The sequence below is a fragment of the Haliotis rubra genome, unplaced genomic scaffold (genome assembly GCF_003918875.1).
Source record: "Haliotis rubra isolate DU_JTF1 unplaced genomic scaffold, ASM391887v1 Scf242, whole genome shotgun sequence".
NCBI lineage: Eukaryota > Metazoa > Mollusca > Gastropoda > Lepetellida > Haliotidae > Haliotis > Haliotis rubra.
Window position 1 is genome coordinate 576370 of NW_025766470.1, and position 23098 is coordinate 599467.

Genomic DNA, 23098 nt, shown 5'->3' on the forward strand with positions numbered 1-23098 from the left:
GATGGGGGTAGGGCATGTCACAATATATCGGAGGTCGGCAAACATGATAATGGAATATCATCCCACCCATCACCATCATACATTATCAGTCTCTTAGCATTGTAACATGTATTTGTACTTTGTAGACTGTGTTCAATATAAAACCGAATATGTAACCTTAAACGGAGCCCCATAAACTATTAATAGAATAACCCCAGAACAGGAACTTTCTACAGCATATCCATGGGATCGTGTTATTGTTGCAGAATGATATAACAGTATACGCTGGCCTCGTGTAATGTTATTTTACGTGAAATTTCATTTTTACGTTTGAGTCGTAAATGTGTCTGTCAATCTCTGTTCGGTCACTGTAAAATATTTAATTGTGGTTGGCAACTGACTCGCGAATTTAGAGTTACCTCCCATGGAAGCCAATCACGACCATCAAGTAGAGTTGCAACCGCACTTGAGAAGATCGACACTTGGGAGTTATTTAGAACAGGGTATAAATGTTTCACGTTTTTTCATATTCATGAATTGATTCTATGTCGACATTTGTGTGTATTTGCTGAGGTTTTCATCCCAGACAGTAGACATCGTAGAAGAGTCCAACGTCATCTGCATCCACCTGTCAACGTATCCTCATTATGTCATTTACTTATTCATGGTAGTTGACAGGTGTATTTCAGTTCATATGAACATAAGAAATATAACCATACCCCTTCAGTGCGACCTTTACTCCTGAGTGTGTTCACGATTTAAAAAAAATTCAGGCAGCAGGTGTGATACCGTACGTATTTTGAGGCAAGGTTTAGATCTAACATGTTTAAAGTTTAAAATTACTGGATCTGTATGTTAATATATGTCGTCATTTTAACTTGATGTTTATGTGGACCTGTCTGTACCACACTTTGAGTCAATGTCACATGATCAAATGGCTTGTTTGTTGTTTTGCTGACATTTGTTGTAAGAACAAGAAATACAGGTTAGGCTAGGTCATGCATCTGTCCCGGTGATGGATTGAGATGACTCCATGCTACATTCTCAGGATGGGTTCATTTATACTTGTTTAGATGTCAACTGGTATTTACAATTCCCAAACTAATTTAACACTGGGTCAAAATACTCCATCATCATGATCATGATCACAAAGCCTTGTAGTCATGGTAATGCAGAAACTAGCAGGTATGGGACGCAATCTGTGTGAGTACAAAACAAATCCACCATGACACTATCTATATTACCTTACACGTTGATGTCAGATTCATAATGACTTGGACCCGTTCTACTATTTCACAGTATCATGTAAGCATTACTTATGTTCCTGTCTCAGATTGCCAGATTTCTGATATTGAATATGGTACAAACCAACTGCAATGTTGTATTTTGAAATAATGATGTATGACACCAAGCTATGACCATTCATGATACTTTTCATGTGAAGTAGAAATAGGGGAAACAGCTCTTAGTATTTTTCTGTCTTTTGCTGTTTCTTGATGCATGTTAATAATGATCAAAGTGGATAAAGCTGAAGGCCTAACTGTGGTATTCTTACCTATCACCACAGCAGACAATACATGTATACCAACAATATTATTTGTTGTGTGGGAAGATACTTTCATCATTCATTGTCCACTGCAGGGGGAATGATTGGATGTTCCCTCTTATGTTAGTTCATGTTCATGAGTCATGAGTTTCTTGTACAATGTTGTAGCCGTGTGTTTCAAGCCAGTGTGATCAGGACCATGCTCCATTTAGAGTTGCTTTGAGTTAGAGATAATTATTGCAATGAACGTGTTGAATGTAATGTGTCAGTACTTTTTCCATGTTCTAAAATACCTTTGAATTGAAGAAAATAATGACATTATTACAACAAGAATGGGTTGCTGAAGATCAGTTCTGGTTTAGTGTATTGGCCTCTCATGATGTGTGTCCTTGTTTGTTTCAGAGTCTGACAAATCAAAGATGGAGCAGCTGAGCAGTGAACATGGTGAAGAAACAGATTCAGTGTCTCTAGGCAGACGAGATCAGGTAATCACACTGCTGTTGAATGTCTGAGCTGAGCACTAGTTACTGACTGATATCGGGTTAGGGTGGCCCAGTGGTCTAAGATACCACAATTTATGGTCCACAGTTTGGCCCCAGGTATGCCTAGAAAACCAGGGCTCAATTTAAGCATTTAGAACTTGCACTGGTGCAACCTGAAACTGCTAAATGCAACCTCTCATGTATATCAACTTGCACACAGTGCATGTTAATATTTTGTGTACAAAGAACACAGACTTCAGCTGGAAAACAGAATGATGAGGAACTGACTTGGAACAGTGACTCTGATTATTGCAGGAACAGTGATTGAAGGACTTACTGTTCATGAAAGTTTAGGAATATTGGATTATAATTGATAATCGTTCACCACAATCCTCCGATAATCGATAGTGGACTTGGTTTCCTATTCCCAACACTAGTGTCAACAGGGATGGATCTACTGAGAATGTCTGCTAGCCTGAATAGTGATAAGGGGCGGTGGGGTAGCCTAGTGGTAAAGCGTTTGCTCGTCACGCTGAAGACCTGGGCTTGATTCTCCACATAGGTACAATGTGTGAAAACCGCCTTCCGTCGTGTAGTGGTTAGAGCGTCCGCCCGGAGAGCGGAAGGTCGCGGGTTCGATCACCGACCGCGTCATACCAAAAGACGTTAAAATATGGTACTTGTTGGTCCCTGCCTGGCGCTCGGCATTAATGGGTACAACAAGGACTGGTCGGCTCGGAGTCAGTATAATGTGTCTGAGTGGGGTATTCATGCTTCACTGCGGCATGGTATCTCAGTGGGCTAGCACTATAAAACCAGCTTCAGTCTGGGCTAGTACAAGCAGCCGCACATACACATACACGCGCATGCATGTCATCATATGAGCGAAATATTCTCAAGTACGACATTTAACCCAATTTCACCTCACCTCACAATGTGTGAAGCCCATTTGGGGTATCCCCCGCCGTGATATTGCTGGAATATTGCTAAGTAAAAGTGTTGTAAAACTAAACTCACTCACTCACTCACTGAATAGTGATAACAAACAGGAACTCACTTAAAATTAACAAAGTCTACCAGCCGTCAGTATTTCAGCATCAGTGAAATGAATTGTACTTGTGGGCTATTGTAAATTCTATCCCAGTAGTAAGCAAGCTACAGTCTATTCAATACTCTGCTGAATATATGTTTGTTTCTCCTGGTGTTTCTCCCACGAATGTCTTCTGAATTGTGATGGGGTATTCTTTGGGGGCAGTAGTCTAAATAGTTAAATAGTCCAAAGTTATCTCCCTTTGGCCCGACTATATATGTACATGTCAGAACAACAAAAGTAATAAGAACACAAAGATCAGTTAACTGTTGGTTTCCCTGATTTAGCCTTCAACTTTGTCATCTTATTAGTTTTGTTATTCTTACATGTACATATGTATGCTCTCTGCCTCCCAGCATTGATGAAGGAGTAAGGATATACTCCGAAATGCTGTGTTTCTCATAATGGAGAAGTTTTCATCCATAAAACTCTCCTCCTCATCTTTATGCTTATGTTTCTTATTCTTATGTTTGTTAATTCAAGACATAAACAACTGCTGCAGTTTCCTTACTCGTAAAACTATATTGTTTCAACAGGGAGTGTCCTCGATCGTCATAATCGTAGTATTATTGGTGCCTGTTTCGTTTGCACAATGTTATGATTGTGTCCCATTATTTTTGAGCTCCAATTATCGATCTGCATGTTATGAGCAATAACCATCACTAATGTTTTGTTCCAGGGTGATGGAGCTCCTATTCCCGGTGAAGTGACTGTCAGTGACTGTTCTGCCCTTGAGTCGACTCCCAGACCCCGAAACAAACCCTTCACTGTACAGCTGGAGTGTGATGTCATGCAGTTCATTCTCACAGCTGTCTCCTTGGCAACACGGACCTGGCAGCTGGGGCTACCCAGAGCTGTTGTGTAAGACATGCTTCAAATTTCTGCGCACCTCCATTTTCCATAATGTGACCTCATGGCGGTTGGGTAGTCTAGTGGTTAAAGCGTTCACTCATCACGTCAAAGGCCCTGGGTTCGATTCCTCACATGGGTAAATGTGTGAAGCCCATTGCTGGTGTCCCCTGCTGTGATATTGTTGGAATATTGCTGAAAGTGGTATAAAACTAAACTCACTCACTCACTCATAATGTGATCTCATAGTAATTATGTAAACAACCAACCAATGCATAAAGTAAATATACATGATTTTTTTTTTGGTGATAGAATATTTTATTAGTCAGTGTTTCAAGCATGACACAAATACTTTCTGCCTGTGATTCAATTATGTCAAGGAAGAATAGTTTCTTAGTCAGGACATGTTCATGCTCATATTAATATTCATACGACTTTCATTACAAATTTTGAAAAGGATCTTTAGGACATTGTGGATCACAGTCAGTGAGTATGCTAGAATGTGAACACATCTGAAATTGTTAGCCCAAACATGAAGAGTTATACCTGAAACAGTGTTTGTTAGATGTGAAAGTTGTTTCTGTCTTAAGAGCTGAGATGATGATTAGGAAAATCTTCAGAATCCCTGTATTGTTCATAATCAATCCAAACTGAGTAGACCCGTGAAGATCGGATTAGAACTGGTCTTCAGTAACTCATGCTTGTCGTAAGAGGCGACTAACAGACTCACTGACTTGATTAACACTTGTCATCGTGTCCCAATTGCGTAGATCACTGCTCATTCTGTTGTTCACTGGATTGTCTGGTCCAGACTCGAATAATTACAGACCACTGCCATATAGCTGGAATATTGCTGAGTGCAGTGTGAAAACTAAACACACTCACTCACTCATACTATCAACCACTGGTTTGTCTGGTCCAAGCTGAACTAATAACAATACATGATATAGTCTGTTGCTGACAGATTGCTGTTGCTGATTATTTTTCAGATTTGATGAATTGCATTTTGCCAAGTTTGTGTCCTTGATTCTGAGGAATGTGTTCTTCTTTGACATCCACCCTCCACTGGGGAAGATGCTCCTTGCTGCTGCAGGTAACTCAAGACTAGATGATGATGTATTGGCATTTCCTTAAGGTTTAAAGATCCGGGTTAGAATTACGAATCAGCTGAACTATCAACCTTCGTTCATCTTTTCATCGTGATCAGTGATTGGAAATAGAGTGACAGAGTAGATAAAAATGATGAATTGACTTAGATTTGTTTTGCAGTGCTTCATTCTGACATTCAATGCCATGTAATGCTGTGCTTTAATTTACAGGAAGCTACTCAGGATTTGAAGGCAATGTCAGCTTTGACAGAATTGGATCAGGTATTGATGGGTGGTCATGCTTGTTTGGGTGGGATTGTTGGCTTGAGTAGGACTCCTGTCTATTAGTGTGAGATCAGGTGGTGAGGCTCTGTGACTCGGTAAACACACTCCACTGCATTGCTCATGATATCAATCACCTGTTTGTACCAGACTTGATTTTTATGCCCCCGGCATCATTTTGTTCCAGGAGCATAACTGAAAAATGTATGATTCGTTCAATATTCTTCAACAAAACATGGTAGATATATCAAAGAGAACCTAAAAAATGGTGCCTTTTCCTATTTTCAACAAATTTTTGTGGTGTCATTTTTATTTTTATTTTTTTTTGATTTCCATTGAAACATGTTGGATTTAGTCTCAAAAGGGAGGGGTGGGCTTCATTTCCGGAGCACAACTCTAAAACCTTTCACTATCATTCAACAAAAGTTAGCCGATATATCAAACAGATCTTGAAGTGGTGCCTTTTGTTATTTACAGATGTTTGGCATTTTTATTTGTCATGATTTCCATGGAAACGATTTGGACTTAGCAATTTAAAGTCCAGCTTGATTTTTTTAGACTGTCAGATGATTTGTCCTTTCAAATATGTGGGGGCCGGGGGGATTTGTCATCTACTGATGACTCTTGTTACAGACTGTTGTTATATATCTGGGATATTGCTGGGTGGGGCATTAATGATGATACACAAGAAACACGCATGGTAGCAATGTTCTAGTCATAAAGTAACGAGTAAATTACTAAGGGTGGCAGGGAATTCTTGAACTCTGACAAGGCAGGGGTTTTAACTAATTTTACTTGTTTACAGAGTACCCAGACAATGTTCCTGTTCTGCAGTTGCGTTTAATTCCCGCTGTGTTGGGCAGTCTCATAGTACCGCTGGTGTATCAGATAGCTGTGGAGCTGGGTCTGTCTCGCTGGGCAGCTCTGCTAGCCGGTGCCTTCGTGCTGCTGGGTAAGTGAGTGTGTTATACCAGATAGCTGTGGAGTAGTTAGTTTGGTTGGCCTCAGTTACCATGGTCAGTCCTAGTTAATCCATCTCCTACTATCACTGATAATGTTAAACACCACTAATCAGAGGTTCAGGTGTCTTTTGTTATTAAGTTTCCTTTCAGAGTTTTTTGGTTGAAAACTTAAAATAATATAACGATGGTTATAGTTGTCGAAAGTTTTCCTTCATATGGGTTCAGGATGAACTTTGTATGTATCAGGATGAACTCTGTGTGTCATAAGGTCAATGTTATTTGTTCAGACAATGCCCTGCTGGTTCAGTCGAGGTTCATGCTGATGGAAGGCATGCTCATCTTCTTCTCCTGTCTCGCCGTGCTCAGCTACCTCAAGTTCAGGAATCTCACACACAGGTGGGTACTGAAAAAATGACAGGCGGGTACTAACATACTGACAGGTACTAACACATTGACAGGTGCGTAGTGACACAATGACAGGAGGGTGCATACACAATGACAGTTGGGTACTGACACAATGACAGGTGGGTACTGAAACAATGACAGGTGGGTACTGACACAATGACAGGTGGGTACTGACACAATGACAGGTGGGTACTGACACAATGACAGGTGGGAACTTACTGACACAATTGACAGGTGGGTACTGACACAATGACAGGTGGGTACTGACACAATGACAGGTGGGTACTGACACAATGACAGGTGGGTACTGACACAATGACAGGTGGGTGACACAATGACAGATGGGCAAAGACAGAATGACAGGTGGGTAGTGAAACAATGACAGGTGGGTACTGACACAATGACAGGTGGGTACTGACACAATGACAGGTGGGTACTGACACAATGACAGGTGGGTAGTGACACAATGACAGGTGGGTACCTACAATGACACAATGACAGGTGGGTACTGACACAATGACAGGTGGGTACTGACACAATGACAGGTGGGTACTGACACAATGACAGGTGGGTACTGACAGGGTGGGTACTGACACACAGGTGGGTATGTGTGCTGACACAATGACAGGGTACTGACACAATGACAGGTGGGTACTGACACAATGACAGGTGGGTACTGACACAATGACAGGTGGGTACTGACACAATGACAGGTGGGTACTGACACAATGACAGGTGGGTACTGACACAATGACAGGTGGGTACTGACACAATGACAGGTGGGTGCTGACACAATGACAGGTGGGTACTGACACAATGACAGGTGGGTACTGACACAATGACAGGTGGGTACTGACACAATGACAGGTGGATACTGACACAATGACAGTGATTGCAGACACACGCACACATGCACAGTTGGGACATGGAACATGTGTATTCAGTGTTTTCAGTGTCCCTTTAAAGGACAGTTTTACAGTTACGTTAACGTTGTACCTATGGTGGTAATGATGATGGTACTGATGATGAAAGGTACTAGATTGATATCAGATAAAAAAAGGGAAAGTTAATAATTAAAAGGGGCAGTGTTTTGTTTATTTTAGATCTCTGTAGATACTGATGCTACTGTAGGATTACATCAATATTAACTGTTGGCATGACATCTTGGCATTGATTGATTATCAGTTCCCTCTATCTATGAGTACACCTGTGTTGTCTGTGTTTCAGGGAGTTCAGTGTACAGTGGTGGTGCTGGCTCTGTTTATGTGGGCTGGCGCTCACCTGCACATTCAGGTGAGTCAGACAGTTAGACAGTCAGTGAGACAATACAGTGGTGGTGCTGGCTCTGTTTGTGTGGGCTGGCCACCTGTACATTCAGGTGAGTCAGACAGACAGTTAGTGAGACAATACAGTGGTGGTGCTGGCTCTGTTTGTGTGTACAGCTGGCTGGCTCACCTGCACATTCAGGTGAGTCAGACAGACAGTTAGTGAGACAATACAGTGGTGGTGCTGGCTCTGTTTGTGTGGGCTGGCGCTCACCTGCACATTCAGGTGAGTCAGACAGTAAGACAGTCAGTGAGACAATACAGTGGTGGTGCTGGCTCTGTTTGTGTGGGCTGGCGCTCACCTGCACATTCAGGTGAGTCAGACAGTAAGACAGTCAGTGAGACAATACAGTGGTGGTGCTGGCTCTGTTTGTGTGGGCTGGCCTTCACCTGCACATTCAGGTGAGTCAGACAATGAGACCAACAGCGACACACACAGTTAGTGAAACAGGAGTGAGACAATACAGTGAGACAGGCCATCAGTGAGCCAGACAGACAGTGAGACAATACAGTGAGACAGACAGACAGTGAGACAATACAGTGAGAAAGGCCATCAGTGAGCCAGACAGACAGTGAGACAATACAGTGAGACAGGCCATCAGTGAGCCAGACAGACAGTGAGACAATACAGTGAGACAGACAGACAGTGAGACAATACAGTGAGAAAGGCCATCAGTGAGCCAGACAGACAGTGAGACAATACAGTGAGACAGGCCATCAGTGAGCCAGACGGACAGTGAGACAATACAGTGAGACAGGCCATCAGTGAGCCAGACAGACAGAGACAGACAGTGAGACAATACAGTGAGACAGGCCATCAGTGAGCCAGACAGACAGTGAGACAATACAGTGAGACAGGCCATCGGTGAGTTAGACAGACAGTGAGACAATACAGTGAGACAGGCCATCAGTGAGCCAGACAGACAGTGAGACAATACAGTGAGACAGGCCATCAGTGAGCCAGACAGACAGTGAGACAATACAGTGAGACAGACAGGCAGTGAGACAATACAGTGAGACAGGCAATCAGTTAGCCAGACAGACAGTGAGACAATACAGTGAGACAGGCAATCAGTTAGCCAGACAGACAGTGAGACAATACAGTGAGCCAGGCCATCAGTGAGCCAGAGAGACAGTGAGACAATACAGTGAGACAGGCCATCAGTGAGCCAGACAGACAGTGAGACAATACAGTGAGACAGGCAATCAGTGAGCGAGACAGACAGTGAGACAATACAGTGAGACAGGCCATCAGTGAGCCAGACAGACAGTGAGACAATACAGTGAGCCAGACAGACAGTGAGACAATACAGTGAGACAGGCCATCAGTGAGCCAGACAGACAGTGAGACAATACAGTGAGATAGGCCATCAGTGAGTTAGACAGACAGTGAGACAATACAGTGAGACAGGCCATCAGTGAGCCAGACAGACAGTGAGATAGGCCATCAGTGAGTTAGACAGACAGTGAGACAATACAGTAAGACAGGCCATCAGTGAGCCAGACAGACAGTGAGACAATACAGTGAGACAGGCCATCAGTGAGCCAGACAGACAGTGAGACAATACAGTGAGACAGGCCATCAGTGAGCCAGACAGACAGAGACAGACAGTGAGACAATACAGTGAGATAGTCAATGAGACAATGGAGTGAGACAGACAGTCAGTGAGACAGACAGAGAGTGAGACAATACAGTGAGACTGACAGACAGACAGACAGTGAGAGTCTCCCAGTGAGACAATACAGTGAGATAGTCAATGAGACAATGGAGTGAGACAGACAGTGAGCCAGACAGTCAGTGAGACAGACAGACAGTGAGACAATACAGTGAGACTGACAGACAGACAGACAGAGGCTCCCAGTGAGACAGACAGACAGTGAGACAATACAGTGAGACCGATAGACTCCCAGTGAGACAATACAGTGAGACAGACAGACAGTGAGACAGACAGACAGTGAGACAATACAGTGAGATAGACAGACTCCCAGAGAGACAATACATAGACAGACAGACAGACAGACAGACAGTGAGCCCGACAGTTCGTGAGACAAGACATTGATACAGACAGACAGTGAGACAGACAGACTCCTAGAGACAATACAGTGAGTCAGACAGACAGACAGTGAGCCAGACAGTTAGTGAGACAATCCAGTGAGACAGACAGACAGTGAGACAATACAGTGAGACCGATAGACTCCCAGTGAGACAATACAGTGAGACAGACAGACAGTGAGACAGACAGACAGTGAGACAATACAGTGAGATAGACAGACTCCCAGAGAGACAATACATAGACAGACAGACAGACAGACAGACAGTGAGACAGACAGACTCCTAGAGAGACAATACAGTGAGTCAGACAGACAGACAGTGAGCCAGACAGTTAGTGAGACAATCCAGTGAGACAGACAGACAGTGAGATAGACAGACAACGAGTCAATACAGTGAGACAGACGGGTAGTGAGAGAGACAGACAGTTAGGGGGACAATCAGGAGACAGACAGACAGTGAGAAAATATAGTAAGCCAGATGGATGATGAGAGAGACAGAAAGTGAGACAGGTAGTGAGGACAGACATATTGGCAGACAGGCAGGAGTGAGACAGACAGATAGGTATTGAGTGAATGAGACGACAGACTGAGACACACAATCAGACAGACAGTGAGACAGTCAACACATTTGTACTTAAAGTAGCGAACCCTGTACCAAAAGCCATGTTAAGATATTTGGTGATCTAAAAATATATTAACCAACTCAAACAGGAACATAATAATGACAAGCAATAGAGTTACTTCCCTTCCCACAAAGGCTGATGTTTCTTATTACAACACCAAAAAGCTGAAGAAAAATATTGTATTGTAGATGGAAGGATCCAGTAACCATGGTAACCAAGTAATTATCAGTAAAATCTGTTTCAGCATCAAGTATGTGGGTTTCTTCACATCGGTGCTTGTGTTGTTTCACATCTTCAAGGACTACTGGAATATGTTGTCTGAATTTTCCAGATCAGAGGTGAGGTCGATTACAAAACTCTTGTCCCTTGATAGTGTTTAGGATGACAGTATCGGAATCTCTGGGCGTGGCATCCCAAGTCATAACAAAAGGATGTTTGTTCGTACCCAGCCTGATGCTCACCTATAAGGATGCTTTAAGGTGTACACTGGATTCCTCACAGTCTCCAAGGCAATGCCTAGCAACATTTTCTGTTAAACTGACGTTGTAGAGATGAAGGGTCAAAACGTCATAGCAACATTGGATAAAAGTCTTTAGAATGTGCTTTTGTTATAAATGAAAAATTAATGAAATTATAATTGCTTTGACGTTTGATGCTTCGTACTGGTCTATACAACATTTGTGTTTTATTCAGATTTCTCTAACAAAGCACCTGGTTGCCAGAGTGATGTTTGTCATGGCCGTCCCGGCTGCTGCATACATTGCCATGTTCTTCTGCCACCTCTCCTTTCTCACCAAGGCAGGGCCACATGACAACATCATGACAAGTGCCTTTCAAGCTAGTCTGGAGGTGAGATATGTCTGTTTTCTTTGTAAACTCAAATGTTGTTACCCCACAAAAAGAGAGTGATTCTTTTTCAGAGAGATCGTCCTTGGGGTACATATATGCTTTTTCTGCGGCTGAAAATGTCCTGTGACAGTTGTATCAATGTTTTAATAAAATATTGTACAATAAATAAAATCTTTTTTATCTATTATACGGCCCCCACCACGTGGAGTTACCTCCCTGCTACGCATGCACAGCCAACTAGGTAAGCACCTAGGCCCGTATCATCATTCCTTCTGCTGAATAAATCAGTGAACAGAATTGCGGGGAGGTGGGCGGCCCTACCCCCAAGGACGACTCTCTTCAAAGAATTGGAAACCTCTGCAGGTTTAGTTATTTTTAGTTTTACGCACATTCAGCAATATTCCAGCTATATAGCGGTGGTCTGTAAATAATCAAGTCTGGACCAGACAATCCAATGATAAACATCATGAGCATCGATCTACGCAATTGGGAGGATACGATGACATGTGTCAAACAAGTCAGCGAGCCTGACCACCCGATCCTGTTAGTTGCCTGTTATGACAAACATGGGTTACTGAAGATCAGTTATAACCCAGATCTTCATATGTTTGCCCCCCAAAAATGTCAAGATGTTATGTTGCTCAGTGACAACAGTTTGACAAATGCAATCCACGCCAGTCTGGAGGTGAAATATGTCTGTTTTCTTCCTAAGCTCTAATGACAACAGCTGTTACCCCATGAAAACCTCACAATGCCTAATGTCATGTTGGTCAGTGCCAACAGTTTATAAAATACCCACAGCAATAAAAAGGCATGGACTTTATTAGTTGCATTCAGAACTGGCCTCTTAAGTTTGTTATTGAGGAACAGAAATCAGATATGGTGGACTGTCCTTCTTACTGGGAAGTTTGAAGAAAATACGTGAAGTGTCAGAGGAATTGAAATTGAATAAAAGACCTGGTTTGAATGAAATTGCTTTCCTTTCATTTCTGTAGTTGCATAGCAAATTCCATGTATGCTTCCCATTTTATTTCCAGGGAGGTTTGGCAACATTAACCAAGGGACAACCTCTCTATGTGGCGTACGGTTCCCAGATTACCCTCCGTCACACACATGATAACGTGCCAGGGCGGCCATGTTGGTTACACTCTCACCAGACTGTTTATCCAATCAAATACCCTGATGGGCGTGGCAGCAGCCACCAGCAGCAGGTCACATGTTATATATTCAAAGACGTCAACAACTGGTGGATCGTTAAGCATCCCGACAGGTGAGTTATGCTGGAAGAGGGACTGGTGCTCATTTCATGGACGGCATGTTGTTGGTTCGGTCCTTGTGGCTTAAAGGACTTAAAGATGCATCTTCTTGTTTCCCTTCCAGTGCTTGGGAATAATGGGATAAATTCTGGAAATGTTCGCTGGTTTTCTGTGTACTGTGTTTGTGTAGGGATTCATGGTACACTGGTGTACTTCATGGAATGTGATAACGGCATTACTCCAGATGAAAACAAGCTGACCCCAACCCCCTCTCAACACACAGAGAGTGATAGGCAGACAGACAGACAGGCAGACAGACACACACACACACACACACACACACACTACTACTACTATACTACACACACCGCAACAACCACACACACACACTATACATACTACACACACACACATGCACCCATGTGCACGCACACACACTACACACACACACCGCGATGTGCACACACATGCATGCACAGCCATGCACAAACACACTACTATACTACTACACGCACAACCACACACTACTATACACTACTACTATAATACTACACACACGCACACACACACGCTCACTTCACGCACACACACTACTATACTACACTACACGCTACACTGCTACATGCTACTGCTACGCACACATGCGCACACACACACTACTACTACTATTACTACGCCACGCACACACACACACACACTACACTATATCACTACACACGCACTGCATGCTACATTACGCACGCGGCACACAATAATACACACACACTACTACTACACATGTGCACACACGCACATGCATGCATGCATGCACACACACATGCGCACACTACTACTACACAAGCACTATACACACAAGCACACACACACACACACTACTATAATACCACACCCACACGCCATGCATGCACACGCATCGACGCACGCACACACACACACACGAGTAATGATCTTAAACCCTGAGGTTATACCCCTTATCATCACACCTTATATTGATGGTGGACCATGGCTACTATGGTACCTAGTCAAATCAAATGCATCCTCTCTTCCTGTTGTAGAGACAGCCTGGTGGTTGATGAGAAGCCGCAGCCTGTAAAAGATGGCGACATCGTACAACTGGTCCACGGCATGTCAAGCAGGGCACTCAACAGGTGACTTTGTTTTGTAACATTTGGAAATTTGGAAATACAAGTCAAAATATTGAAGATGTCATAATCAGGCAGTGAGTGTAAAGATTTTGTGCTTGCAAGTATTCAGATTTTGTGCTTGCAAGTATTCAGATTTAGCGAAATCAGAAAAAACTTTCCGTGTTGGTTGTTGCACTACTGATTTTTCCTCAGGAAGCAGCCATTTAATATTTCACAAGGAGTTCCGGGGTTTGTGGTAAGCTACTTTATGAAACTCTGAAGAAAGAAGTCTAACACCTTGTTTTAACCACAGCGCCTTCTCTCTTCTCTGGACACCTGGAGACAAACTATGTCATTGATGTAAAATTTCTTTACATTTAGTTTGGTATTTTCTGGAACAAATTGTTAGGAAAGGTAGAGGCCATGCACTTAACCTTCCCCACCCTTTGAAATCAAATGGTCAGTCCTCAATGATTGCTCTATAGGTGGTATTGGATCCAGGTAATGTACAAAGGTAGATAACTCCATGGCAAATATACCTTGGCTGATGTACTGGTACATTGATGTTGTGGATCATTCTACATCTTGTTTTCCTGTTACTTGCTCAATTACGCTTTGTGTATTTGTTGAGTTCGTCTCTAGATTGAGACATGGGCTAGATGTATACCCCCAGACTTTTGGATATTTAATTATTTAATGAGAAACAGGAGTGGTCTAGTCATTTAATGCGCAACTACTCCTGGTACAGAGTTGTGTCCCTTAGCTGTAGCAGAAAGCTATGTTTGCAGGTTCTCAGATCCTATGATCCTCACGCTAACGCGTTCGGTTTTAAATTAAACATTTAGCAGTCTTAAATCAACGATAAAGGACCGCAAAATTGAAAACAGAGTAGCTTTATCTTCTAAATATTCACTCATGGTACAAGATGTCTAATAATGATGATCTGCCTTCAGCCATGATGTTGCGGCACCCGTGACGCCTCAGAACCAGGAGGTGACCTGCTACATCGACTACAATGTCTCCATGCCGGCACAGAACCTATGGCGAGTTGTAAGTGGACGTTTGTAGTTTTCGTTACAGATTCCGTCAACCAGAGTCATAACAGCAAACTGAACATAAAATAATGTAGTCAAATGTATTCTATTTATCCGGAATTCTCCATGTTTGGTGGATTAAAATTATGAAATGATACACCAATAATTATTCTAACTGAAGTAATTATTCATGATAGGGCTGTTTATTGGCAAATAAAATGAATTATATATTCGATAAAGGTACTTGTATTGCGATACATATTGTGATATATTGGAAGCTAAAGTGTTTAACAGTAAGTGACACTGATTGTACGGAGAGTATGTACATTGTATGTAAAACATGTTGTGTTGTCAGTTAATTGTGAAGGGAAACATAAGCTGTGTATAGCAATGAAATGGGATTCGTTCAATGTTATAATAATAATAATAGGCCATTTACATACCGCCTTTCCACGTCACAGGGATATGCTCAAAGCACTTCCTGAGCTTAAGTTAAAAGTTAAACTATATACAGCTGGCAGGTACGGATGATTGGAAGTCACTTGTAGCGGAGAAATAGATGAGTCTTTAGTCGTGTTTTGAATGTACTTAGGGAAGGAGATGATTTTAACTCGATAGGGAGAGAGTTCCACAGAGAAGCTGCTGCATATGAAAAGGTTCTTGAGCCAAATGATTTTAGATTGTAGCTCGGGACAGCAAGTAACAGTTGTTGTGATGAGCGTAGAGTTCTTTCTGGAGAGTAATGTGTCAGAAGGTCTTGAAGGTAGGAAGGTCCTGAGTTGTAGAAAGACTGATAGGTGAGGCAGAGAATCTTGAAATCAATCCTTTCATGAATACGGAGCCAGTGTAGAGAGTTTAGAATGGGAGAGATGTGACAGCGAGGACTGGTGAGAGTGATGATGCGTGCAGCTTTGTTCTGGATTTTCTGAAGACGATGGAGTTGAGACGAAGAGATGCCAAACAGTAAACTGTTGCAGTAATCCAGGCGGGATAAAATCAGTGTCTCTTTAAGGAGAGGAAAGAAGAAATAAATCAAACTTTGAAAATATTTGAGAAGCTTTTCCCAAAATAGAAAAACCAAGAAAGCAAAATCTTTATGAGAATTATCATAATAGGACTTTGAGGGCAAGGAGGGTTTTGAAAAAATATTTTATGAGTGTGTGTGTTTGTGTGTTTGATGTAATACACCGCACTTAGCAATATTCCAGCTATATGGCGGAGGTCTGTAAATAATCAAGTCTGGACCAGACAATCCAGTGATCAACAGCATGAGCATCAATCCACACAATTGGATTATGGTGACATGTGTCAACCAAGTCAGCGAGCCTGACCACCAGATCCTGTTAGTTGCCTCTTACGACAAGCATGGGTTACTGAAGACCAGTTCTAACTTGGATCTTCACGGGTCAAGAACACAAAATTGTGATTTGTTTTATTACCTTTGTGGATGAGGAGAGACAGTGAGACTACATCTCCACTGTTGTTGCAGGTTATCACCAACAAGGAAGGAAATGACGACAAGTGGCAGACCATCAAGAGCCAAGTACGACTCATCCACATCAACACGACCACAGCTCTCAAGGTAAGGAAGGTGAAGCAGACTGGGTTCAAGTCAATATGTGGAGGGTTGAGTTTGAGTGTGGACAAATCACATTTCCCCCTGATTCAAACTGAATTACTCGGTATTTTCGGTATTTTATGACAAAGTATGTATCCATGGTTACAGACAACGGGAAGCAGCTGCCGGACTGGGGTCATCATCAGATGGAGGTTGCAGCTGACCGAGTGGTAAACCAGGATGCCACCATCTGGAATGTAGAGGAGCATCGCTACACCAAGAGTGAGTTGTGTGGTCTGTGTGTGAGTGAGTATAGTTTTACGCCGCTTTTAGCAATATTCCAGCAATATCCCGGCGGGGGAAACCAGAAATGGGCTTCACACATTGTACCCATGTGGAGAATCAAACCCGGATCATCGGCGTGAGGAGTGAACGCTTTAACCACTGGGCTACCCCACTGCCCTGACATTGGAGTAATGTGGGGCGCAAATGAATGAAAGCTTGGGACATGTGTTGCTCAATTAAGTGAATGAGAGAAGCCATTGATGAGGGTATAATGATACACAAGTGCACTGGTGCAGTGTGAGTTTTCATGAAACAATGTGACCCTTGAGTGAGAGTCAGATGTGGTATTCTGAGTACACCCCACTTCGGATGGCTACACAGATTGCATAATCATTGTAAGTGATACAATTTGCAGTGCATCGCTATGTGTGGTAACCTGGTTCTAGTGGACTTACGTTGTTTCAGTGTAATATTGACTTTGATCTTCTGTTACATGAGGCACCGTGACAGTTTTCTCGCAAATTCCCCAGCATGCATCACCCCCGAGGTGTCATTGCGTCAAGAGTAACGAACAACCATTTGTCTATAACAGTCACTTATGAGGCATGCCAGAAACCTGTGATCTTGAATTTAAGTCCCAGATTTGTCCAGATAATGTTTCTAGTTTAGTCAGAATATATCCATGTTGGTGAGTCTCCCCAATGCGTTAACTTTTTTAGACAGGCATCTGTTTGGCTGGTCGTCGCACAAATAGTTCATGAATGTGACATTATACCAAACTAACTCCCTTTCCTTGACAGGTCTTGAGAAGGAAAAGCAGTCGCTGGACCTCCGCCAGTCCGAGATGATCCCCCTGGAGCCGACCCACCTGTCCTTCTGGTCCAAGTTCCTGGAGCTGCAGATGAAGATGATCTTCTCTAACCAGGATGCGGAGATGGAGCATAAGTACAGCTCCGACCCCACCGAGTGGCCCTTCATGGGCAAAAACATTGCTTACTGGATGAGCCACTCCTCTAATGTAAGTTGGACAGGGTCTGAATGACAAAGAATAATCTACAGTTGACATAACTCTATTTGGGAAACACAGCAGGTTTTTGCAAATATGTTTAGCAGAAGCATTAGTGGAAAGTTATTTATGTATTGGGTGTATTTTATATAGCTGATTCAGCTGTATCTCTTTTTGTATTCATGTAATGTGTCTTCTAAGGCATTACATATAAAGGTGGCTTAATTATTTATGACAATGTGTTGGATCCAATGGTGTTTATTGTATCTGACAAATGAAATGTTTTGTCGAATTTTTCTTGGTCCGAGACAGATACCACATGACCCCCAGCTCACATTGTACAGATTCCATATGACACCCACCCACCCAAACAGAACCCACCTGGTTCCCCAATCTTACCCCAACAGAACCTGATTCCAGCCCAACCTGGAGCATACCACCTCTGATCCCCACCAGACCCTAAACCAACCTGAAACTGTGTCAGCCTGCTCCCAAATGCCAACCTCATCTCAACCTCATCTAAACACCATCTAACATCATCTCAACATCATGCCAAACTTGTCCACAAACTGCCTCATTTAACTGCTCCTGGACTCCAACCTGACCCCCAAACAGCCTTGACCTGAACAGCTTTTGATCTGACCCTGATACAGCCTTCACTACCTATCCCAAACAGCCTCGCACTGACCCCCAAACAGCCTTGACCTGACCTGACCCCAAACAGCCTTGATCTGACCCCCAAACAGCCTTGATCTGACCCCCAAAAGTTTTGATCTGACCCGAAACAGCCTTGACCTACCCTAAACAGCCTTGACCTGACCCCAAACAGCTTCGACCTACCCCAAACAGCCTTGACCTGACCCCAAACAGCTACTTCCTTCCTCACTGCCTCCAGCCGCCCATTCCTCCATACATCTATACTATCGGACGATGTTGCTGTGCACTGAGACTTCTGTGTGTGTTGTTCCAGGCCCAGATTCACCTGCTGGGCAACCCGGTGGTGTGGTGGTGTGCTTCCCTCAGTGTGGCTACCTACCTCGCTCTCATAGTGTTCTATATACTCCGGCGACAGAGAAACATCTACGACATCACTGATGGTAGGCTTTCTTCTCAGATGTTTTATGAATCCATTTGGTTTTATTCTGTAAACACCCAACTCTTATGTTTCATTTGTTTAGATTATTGGGGCGGTGGGGTAGTCTAGTGGTTAGAGCGTTGGCTCGTCACGCCGAAGACCCGGGTTCGAATCCCACATGGGTACAATGTGTGAAGCCCATTTCTGGTGTCCCCCGCCGTGATATTGCTGGAATATTGCTAAAAGTGGCGTAAAACCATACTCAGTCAGTCAGTGTTTAGATAATTTGACAAGGAAATCTGGGGTTATTTCTGTTATTTACTGAACTGCCTTGCCTGAACCTGAACCTGAACCTGAACCTGTTCAGAAGAAAGAGAGCACAGCTAGTATTATCCTGTGGTAAAGAATACAGTACTGACATGTTTTAAGTACCAGGAATGCACCTATTTAGGCCTTTATGGACTGCCTGTTCTTAGGAGTAATAGTTACTGAAAGTTAAATCCTTGGTTTAATGTACAAGTATGTTAACAGCAGAGATGAATAGCTTGATGTTTGAGACTTTTCTTGTTACCTTTTGGAACTGTTTGCGTTTCAGCGGAGTGGGATAACTTTGTGTTCCAAGGTGAACTGCTGGTTGGGGGCTACCTGTTGTACTATGTTCCGTTCTTCCTGGTGGACAGAACGCTGTTCCTCCATCACTACCTGCCAGCTGTTGTGTTCAAGATCCTGGTGCTGGCAGCCCTCATTGACCACCTGTCTCATATTTCTCACAGGTATGTGTTGTCTCATTATCTCTGGCATACCTTTATTGTCACAGTCACAGGTATGTGTGTAGTCTCATTATCTCTGACATACCTTTATTGTCACAGTCACAGGTATGTGTGTAGTCTCATTATCTCTGACATACCTTTATTGTCACAGTCACAGGTATGTGTTGTCTCATTATCTCTGACATACCTTTATTGTCACACTCACAGGTATGTGTTGTCTCATTATCTCTGACATACCTTTATTGTCACAGTCACAGGTATGTGTTGTCTCATTATCTCTGGCATACCTTTATTGTCACAGTCACAGGTATGTGTTGTCTCATTATCTCTGACATACCTTTATTGTCACAGTCACAGGTATGTGTGTCGTCTCATTATCTCTGGCATACCTTTATTGTCACACTCACAGGTATGTGTTGTCTCATTATCTCTGGCATACCTTTATTGTCACAGTCACAGGTATGTGTTGTCTCATTATCTCTGGCATACCTTTATTGTCACAGTCACAGGTATGTGTTGTCTCATTATCTCTGGCATACCTTTATTGTCACAGTCACAGGTATGTGTTGTCTCCTTATCTCTGACATACCTTTATTGTCACAGTCACAGGTATGTGTGTAGTCTCATTATCTCTGACATACCTTTATTGTCACAGTCACAGGTATGTGTTGTCTCATTATCTCTGACATACCTTTATTGTCACAGTCACAGGTATGTGTGTAGTCTCATTATCTCTGACATACCTTTATTGTCACAGTCACAGGTATGTGTTGTCTCATTATCTCTGACATACCTTTATTGTCACAGTCACAGGTATGTGTTGTCTCATTATCTCTGGCATACCTTTATTGTCACAGTCACAGGTATGTGTGTAGTCTCATTATCTCTGACATACCTTTATTGTCACAGTCACAGGTATGTGTGTAGTCTCATTATCTCTGGCATACCTTTATTGTCACAGTCACAGGTATGTGTGTAATCTCTCATTATCTCTGGCATACCTTTATTGTCACAGTCACAGGTATGTGTTGTCTCATTATCTCTGGCATACCTTTATTGTCACAGTCACAGGTATGTGTTGTCTCATTATCTCTGGCATACCTTTATTGTCACAGTCACAGGTATGTGTTGTCTCATTATCTCTGGCATACCTTTATTGTCACACTCACAGGTATGTGTGTTGTCTCATTATCTCTGACATACCTTTATTGTCACAGTCACAGGTATGTGTTGTCTCATTATCTCTGACATACCTTTATTGTCACACTCACAGGTATGTGTGTAGTCTCATTATCTCTGACATACCTTTATTGTCACAGTCACAGGTATGTGTTGTCTCATTATCTCTGACATACCTTTATTGTCACAGTCACAGGTATGTGTGTAGTCTCATTATCTCTGACATACCTTTATTGTCACAGTCACAGGTATGTGTAGTCTCATTATCTCTGGCATACCTTTATTGTCACAGTCACAGGTATGTGTTGTCTCATTATCTCTGGCATACCTTTATTGTCACAGTCACAGGTATGTGTTGTCTCATTATCTCTGGCATACCTTTATTGTCACAGTCACAGGTATGTGTGTAGTCTCATTATCTCTGGCATACCTTTATTGTCACAGTCACAGGTATGTGTGTAGTCTCATTATCTCTGGCATACCTTTATTGTCACAGTCACAGGTATGTGTTGTCTCATTATCTCTGACATACCTTTATTGTCACAGTCACAGGTATGTGTTGTCTCATTATCTCTGGCATACCTTTATTGTCACAGTCACAGGTATGTGTGTAGTCTCATTATCTCTGGCATACCTTTATTGTCACACTCACAGGTATGTGTTGTCTCTCTGGCATTATCTCTGACATACCTTTATTGTCACAGTCACAGGTATGTGTTGTCTCATTATCTCTGACATACCTTTATTGTCACAGTCACAGGTATGTGTTGTCTCATTATCTCTGGCATACCTTTATTGTCACAGTCACAGGTATGTGTTGTCTCATTATCTCTGGCATACCTTTATTGTCACAGTCACAGGTATGTGTTGTCTCATTATCTCTGGCATACCTTTATTGTCACACTCACAGGTATGTGCTCATTGTCATACACTCAGGTCACAGGTATGTGCTCATTGTCATACACTCAGGTATGTGCTCATTGTCATACACTCAGGTATGTGCTCATTGTCATACTCGGAGGTATGTTTATTGTCATATGCTCAGGTATGTTTATTGTCTTGTCATCTGGCGTGTTAATTGCCATTCTCATAGGTATGTACCAACATTGTAGATCTGCATAGTTGTTTCCCTTACTTGTACCAGGATCTGGTGATTGTTGATTTTATACCAGGTCTGCCTTGGTAATGATCCTGGCTCTGAATTATATGTTTCAACAAACATATAACTGAAATACTTTTCTGTTAAACCCCTTTCCACCTCAATCTCCTTTCATTTCATGTACAGATTTGTGTCCCTTAGTTGTGCCTGGATCTGGTGCTTGCAAATTTTCTAATGCCCAGTCTGCCTTTATTAAGATCCTTGCTCTCTGGGCACTGTGCCATTGCCAAAATGTTTATATCAAATACACAGATACAACTAAAATATTTTAGTGTTAAACTCTCACCCTTTTTCTTTCAGAAACAGAATAATATCATCTGTAGTCACATATACAACAGCGGCACTGTTTGCCTGTGCTGTGTATGCTTTCTATCTGCTGACACCATTTACGTACGGGAACCAGCCTCTTTCTGAGGAGGACATACAGCGCTTGACGTGGCAGGAGTCGTGGGACTTCCTCGTTCATGCAAGGAAGGTGTGACAAGGTGGATGGGGAGACATACCTCAAAATGCATCGAGATAATAGAGGACTTACCTCATAACAATAACACATGTAATATATTCAGTAACCAGGGATACAGATGTCAAACCCTGGAACAGTCCTTGAAACAAAAAGTGATAAAAGGACATGCCTCCAAAATAGGTGCAATTATTGTAAGTCTGTGTTACAGATGGAACTTACAACAGTCATAGAAATCTTAGCATTATAGTTATCGTAAGTCTGTTACAGATGGAATTGCAAACGTCATAGAGATCTTAGCGTTACAATTATCGTCAGTGTTACAGATGGGACTTACAAGGGTCGTAGAGATCTTAGCGTTACAATTATCATAAGTCAGTGTTACAGATGGGACTTAAACACTCATAGAGATCTTAGCATTACAGTTATCGTAAGTCAGTGTTACAGATGGGACTTTTAAGGGTCGTAGAGATCTTAGCGTTACAATTATCGTAAGTCAGTGTTACAGATGGGACTTTAACACTCATAGAGATCTTAGCGTTACAATTATCGTAAGTCTGTGTTACAGATGGGACTTACAACAGTCATAGAGATCTTACCATTACAGTTATCGTAAGTCTGTGTTACAGATGGGACTTACAACAGTCATAGAGATCTTAG

The 23098-nt window shown here is 42.5% G+C and overlaps 1 protein-coding gene across 1 annotated transcript; it reads left to right on the forward strand.

Annotated features, from left to right (window-relative positions):
* Positions 1 to 413: 413 nt before the first annotated feature.
* Positions 414 to 22894, forward strand: LOC124278831 (protein O-mannosyl-transferase 1-like). The gene is made up of 20 exons (XM_046714606.1): positions 414 to 482; positions 1928 to 2010; positions 3777 to 3958; positions 4936 to 5039; positions 5266 to 5316; positions 6122 to 6268; positions 6566 to 6674; positions 7911 to 7976; positions 10928 to 11021; positions 11377 to 11532; positions 12570 to 12802; positions 13844 to 13936; positions 14866 to 14962; positions 16436 to 16528; position 16572; positions 16673 to 16786; positions 17590 to 17807; positions 18766 to 18892; positions 19466 to 19643; positions 22279 to 22894. The coding sequence occupies exons 2-20, from the start codon at positions 1945 to 1947 to the stop codon at positions 22457 to 22459; spliced, it is 2310 nt and encodes a 769-aa protein (XP_046570562.1). The 5' UTR covers positions 414 to 482; positions 1928 to 1944; the 3' UTR covers positions 22460 to 22894.
* Positions 22895 to 23098: the final 204 nt, after the last annotated feature.